Source organism: Papaver somniferum, chromosome 6 (assembly GCF_003573695.1).
Source record: "Papaver somniferum cultivar HN1 chromosome 6, ASM357369v1, whole genome shotgun sequence".
In the NCBI taxonomy this organism is placed as follows: Eukaryota; Viridiplantae; Streptophyta; class Magnoliopsida; order Ranunculales; family Papaveraceae; genus Papaver; species Papaver somniferum.
Genome location: NC_039363.1, coordinates 144,026,209 through 144,031,489, shown reverse-complemented (window position 1 = coordinate 144,031,489; position 5,281 = coordinate 144,026,209). Strand labels below are relative to the sequence as shown.

The following is a 5,281-nucleotide window of genomic DNA, read 5'->3' as shown; positions in this document are numbered from 1 at the left end:
CATTTAGAATCCAAAAAAATAGTCGTTATGCAGTCAAACTAGCCGTTATATATAAAACAAAAAAACTACCCGTTATAGATAAAATAAAAAAACTACCGCTATGAATATAACAAGTTGTTACGAATTTTGAAAAACTATCAGTTCAAACATTTCGATTATAAGGTTCCTACTACTGCGACAACCATGGGTTCTCTCTCGAATGATCATCTCTGGATGGATCATAACCAGGTTCACCTTTGAGTAAGGATCAAATCCTTTTAGTTTCAACCAACACATCACGAGGAATCAACATGAAAATCAAAAAGGGGAGAAAAGTGTTTGAGAGGGCTTTGAAAGAGGAATGAAGAGGGGAAATGGGCAAATCCGTGCCGCTATTTTACACGTAAACAGTTTCCGTGCAGTATAGCTAAGGGATAAGACACACATCATTGTGCTTGGTCTAAATGATGTCTTCGTTTATTTTTTGGTGCTCGACTGACAACTGCATAAACAGTGGATCCAATTTGCGTTTGGTTGTCAGGAAATGTTATAATACAGAATTTGTCTAGTTTTTTGTTTTTCTAGTTTCATTCGAAACTTTTAACTGTCCTTTATTCTTCGAATTTGTCCTTGTGTTGATGCATTTCCCAGACTGATGCATTTCCCAGACTGATGCCCAAAAGGGATAAGGTAGCAGCGGACTTCGTTCTTTTGGAGCTCTTTGATTATCATAACAGAAAAGAAAATAGCAAAAGAAATTCCTGATGATACAGTTAGATTGGTTAAAATTTTGAAGTTTCTTTATATAATGTTAGTAATGCCCAAAAGGGAAATGATGAAAGCATCCAAGGAGGAAAAGAACAAAACAAAGGAATTGCATACCTAAATGATTGAACCTTTTCATATTCATGAAGACCTTTAAGGCAGTCTAGAGGTTGATAGCTGGTTTGTATGAGAATCAGTGGGAACAAACACAGGAAGCTGACCTCCTCTCTCTGATCTACCTTGCTGTTGATAGTGGCTTGAAGTTGAGCCTCTTTCCGAACCACTGGCCCCTGACAAACCAACACCATGTCTAGGACCCCTCGTTAACCCTTCATTGACAAGAGGACCACCAAAGAATATAGACTGACCCGTGTAAAGTAACTCTGCTCCAGCAACTTGAGAAGCAGAGGAAGTCCCTGTATTTTTAGAAGCTGTTGACATAAATCGTCCAGCTTCTTGATCCCAAAACACTGAGTTTCTCGTGTTCTCTCCAACACCCACATTGTTTTTCTTAATTGGGTTCATTTCTACAGTTTCACGTGGGATGATATCTGTCCCTCCTTCACTGGCTTTTGCCGACCATGGAGATTGATCAGCCGAAGATTGATACATTGGATTGAACTGTGCTCTATCATGAGGAACTCTTTGTTCCATTGGAGTAAGCATGTTAGTGCGGTGAGGACTGTTAAAGCTACTAACGCTATTAGCACAAGTGTCAAGATCCTCTACACTGGCACGACTAGGTGGGTAAGAACTCTTACGAGATAGCCCTACAATCCCAGATCCAGCCTCTCTGGTATTGAAACCATGATCCGTGTTGTTCATAGGGCTGCTTCTAACGCTAGCGCTACCACTTGATAAATGACCTGCATCGTATGGGTGATGACGCGAATTTATAGGTCGTAATACAGATGATGATGCTCTAGCCTTTGCAGCTGCTTTTATTGCTTCGTTTGAATCCAACTTTGCTAGCTTCCAGGCACTGATACGAACTGGTTGCCGGGGTAAGCCTTTTTCCTTGTTGGATAACTCAACATCTGGATCTACTGTTGATGGGACACGTCCAGGTCCCAGATGTGGAATTATTTCGTCCTATCACGTATGCAGCAGAACAATCAAATATTATATTAATTTGATAGGCAAATTACCAAGTAGCCACAAGCATGATACAGCAAATCTGGACATGCAGAGTGGAGAAATAAAAATTAGTACCTGATGGTCCATGAATATTCTAGGGGGTGTGCACCAAGCACCTTTGTATTGTAAGCCCATCCCAAGAGAGCTTCTTCCGCTTATAGCAGTTACTGCTGAGCTGGTTGGTGAAGAGGGTAGACTTTGCTGCTCCATTCCCCCATCAACAGATGGCCCCGGAGGTTCACTTTGTGTCCTCATGGCCACCACATATTCATAGGTGGTAATTCCCTGTAATAAAGTTCAGGTGGTTATGTATTTGGACACTCAAGTGAATGCGTAAAATACTACAGGTTTTGTAATGTACCTTTCGTATCAAAATCATGTGGAAAAAGAATAGTTCTCCTAAAGGCACAGTAGCCAAAAGAGAAACAGCTGTACATATGGCCTGAAACAAAAGAAATAACTCAGATAAGTGATAAGCCTATTTATAATAAGTAGATTGAGGTATCTTGTAAAATGCAAACAATGAAATGCCAAAGCAAGGTCTAGCGGAACATACAACCAAAGATGCCAATATCGGTCGGGAGAAACCAACTCCAAGCCTCTCTTCTATTCGATTTGCTGTACCCTTTTTATCAACAAAACACAGGACCAGGACAGCAATACCAACCCCACATTCAACAGCGAGCTGATACAGAAGAAGATAGATAAGTAAATATAAAATAATTCAAATTAAGAAAACTTAAAAGCTTGATCAGATTTTGAATAAAGAAAACGAAGGCTATCATCAGCCCAATTAGTGTTGACGTACCCATAGAAGACTGAATGCCATGAGAGAGACAAACGTGACATAGTTTTTCCTCCCCACACAATTGTTTAGCCACTGCATCACATGTGCCGTAAAGATAGAGTAAGTTTACAAGGGACATGTCAAAGTTCAGAGAGTTTGACCATACACTAGTTGGTACATACCCGACAATGATGGTCAAATCCATCAACACATTTATCACAACTTCTGCAATGTTTGCTGAACTTCCGCACCTACAACAAGAGTAAAGTTACCATGGACAAATATTAGAAACCAGAGTCTTCATAGACTTACTGAACGCGTTGAAGAATTCACTGTATACACATAGTCGATTTTATTTAGAATGAAAAAATAGTTACCTCAGCATTACACAATGTGCAAAATAAGGCATCTTCTTCACCAGCTTGTTGCTGCATATATTCCTCATCGTTGCGGCAGTCTTCATTCACCATACAGCCGCAAAAGACACCTCCAAGTGTTGAACAGAAACTAGAATCATGCCGAGTTGATCTTTCTCCGTTCTTCAATCCTATCTTGCCAGGCTCTCCAGTTGAAGATGCATTACCTGAATCCCCGAATGTGAAGTTCATTAAATAGTGACAATTGAGCTCATTGAGATAATTTTTAATCGGTATAGGATTATTCATATCATATTTAGACATTAACTGGGACCTAATGTCTCAGTATGGCCCTAATCCTGATTCTGGAAGTTAGGTACGTGCACAGCAGCATGGTGCTAGGGATTACTCATAAAAGACAGTAAGCTTTATCCACCTATCGATTGGGACATAAAGTTTGAATAGCTTTCCAAAATAGAAGCACAAAATATTTAGACAGCAAAAGATGAATGTAACAGTTGGACCATAATCATTTTCCTGTGACAAATATTTCCTACTCAAGTAACTCAAAAGAACATGAATGGTATAACCAGTTACCAGTCGATAGCATAGTTAGCATCATTGTCAGTATACAACACCAATCAGAAAATATACTGCAGCTAACCTGGCAATTCATTGGTATGCTGTGACCCATATGCTGATCTCTCATCACCCGCAATAAGAATTCCAGGATCAGCAGGGTCAATTGCTGTACATCTAACATAAAGAACAAATACGGAAAGCGCCTGAAAACAAACACATTTGGAACATGAAAAACAACAACCAAGTACTAGATAAGTAGAATTGAAAATGCAAAGTGGGATAACTCAGCCTACCAAGAAAGAATAAACACCCATTGCCACATATTCATAGATGTCATTTCCAAGGAATGGAGCAAAAAAAGCAAAGAATGCAACAGATAGCAATGAAAAAACAGTTATGGCCACAACCTGCAATATAGAGATTAAGGCATTGTTAGACATCCAACAGCTCTAGTGAATAGTCACACGGAGTCTAATCTAACTAATGGATCCAGCAATGCAGAATTTAGAACTTCATACCAATTAAACACATTCAAGGAATTTATCTATTTTTATCTACAAATAGAAACTAAATCATCAAAAACAAACAAAATCCCAAAACAAAACTAAGACAAAGACAGAAAATCTGTTAAAAACGTGATAAAACCCATCGATTGAGAAAACGAATTAGCATAAGAAATAAACCCCATTTCTTCAAAATTGAATCAAGAATGTACCTGAAAAGTATGAGCAGGAAGTTGCCAACCATGGCGTCTAGCCATGACTCTAAAGAAAAATCAGAGTCAAAATGTAGAAATTAACAGCATTCAGAGTTGATGAAAGGCCAAACCAAGAATCGAAATCTAAAAAAGAAAAAGAAAAAAAAAGAATAGTAAAAATGAGGAAAAGGATTGATTTGTTTTATCTTGAGATCGAATAAGATAAAAACCAAAGTTTGAAACCTAGGGAATGTAAATCTTTGAGTTCTAGGGTTTGTAAAGTTAAAATCATCGGTTTAGGAGCCATGGAAGAAGAAAGAAGAAGAAGGTCTGGTTTGGTTTTGGAGTTACTAACATACTACTGCTACTTGTTTTTGTTATTGATAGAATGATAAAAATAAATTAAAGCGTGGTTTTCACTGCAGCGTTTTTATCCAACACACATTGCTTTTCTGTTAGTATTCAATACTTTCTCTCTCTAGCATTTGACTGGTAGTGAGTGAAAGTGAAGTAGAACTGTTGCTGCCGGCACAACAATAACAATATTTTGGTGTCTCACAATAATACTTCTTGTCCCAGCTTTGCAATGACACGCCTTACGATTAAAATAAAATAGGGTTTCGAACTTTCGATACTAAAACAAGACAGAAGAGTAAGGTGATATAGTATTTCGCTTGAAAATTGAGGACCTCGTATCTTGATTCTCGGTATGGATACCCGTAGTTCTGCATATATTTGGTGTAGTACGTATATTTTCGGCTAGTATTGATTATATTAGGAAAGATACCAGCTAAAGTTGGTAGGAGATTATTTCAGAGATTTTGCTAGCCAAATTTGTGTTCCTGTATCACATCTATTTAACTCCTCTTGTAAAACCTCACACAGCTTGTGATAATGAGTGTTCGTTTTCACAAACTCATCGTATCATGGCATCTAAACCAGAATTGAAATAATTTAAAGAATTAAAAATTAGAAGTC

The 5,281-nt window shown here is 38.1% G+C and overlaps 1 protein-coding gene across 2 annotated transcripts; it reads right to left on the bottom strand.

Annotated features, from left to right (window-relative positions):
- Positions 1–428: 428 nt before the first annotated feature.
- Positions 429–4,733, bottom strand: LOC113289641 (protein S-acyltransferase 21-like). Of its 2 annotated transcripts, XM_026538964.1 has the most exons (11): positions 4,322–4,733; positions 3,900–4,013; positions 3,689–3,809; positions 3,046–3,251; positions 2,851–2,919; positions 2,690–2,761; positions 2,438–2,566; positions 2,243–2,323; positions 1,957–2,166; positions 862–1,836; positions 429–740 (listed from the first exon to the last, which is right to left on the bottom strand). In XM_026538964.1, the coding sequence occupies exons 1-10, from the start codon at positions 4,364–4,366 to the stop codon at positions 898–900; spliced, it is 1,986 nt and encodes a 661-aa protein (XP_026394749.1). In that variant the 5' UTR covers positions 4,367–4,733; the 3' UTR covers positions 429–740; positions 862–897. The 2 variants fall into 2 exon arrangements, with proteins under 2 accessions (XP_026394749.1, XP_026394748.1); XM_026538963.1 differs by lacking the exon at positions 429–740 and having other exon boundaries at positions 744–1,836.
- Positions 4,734–5,281: the final 548 nt, after the last annotated feature.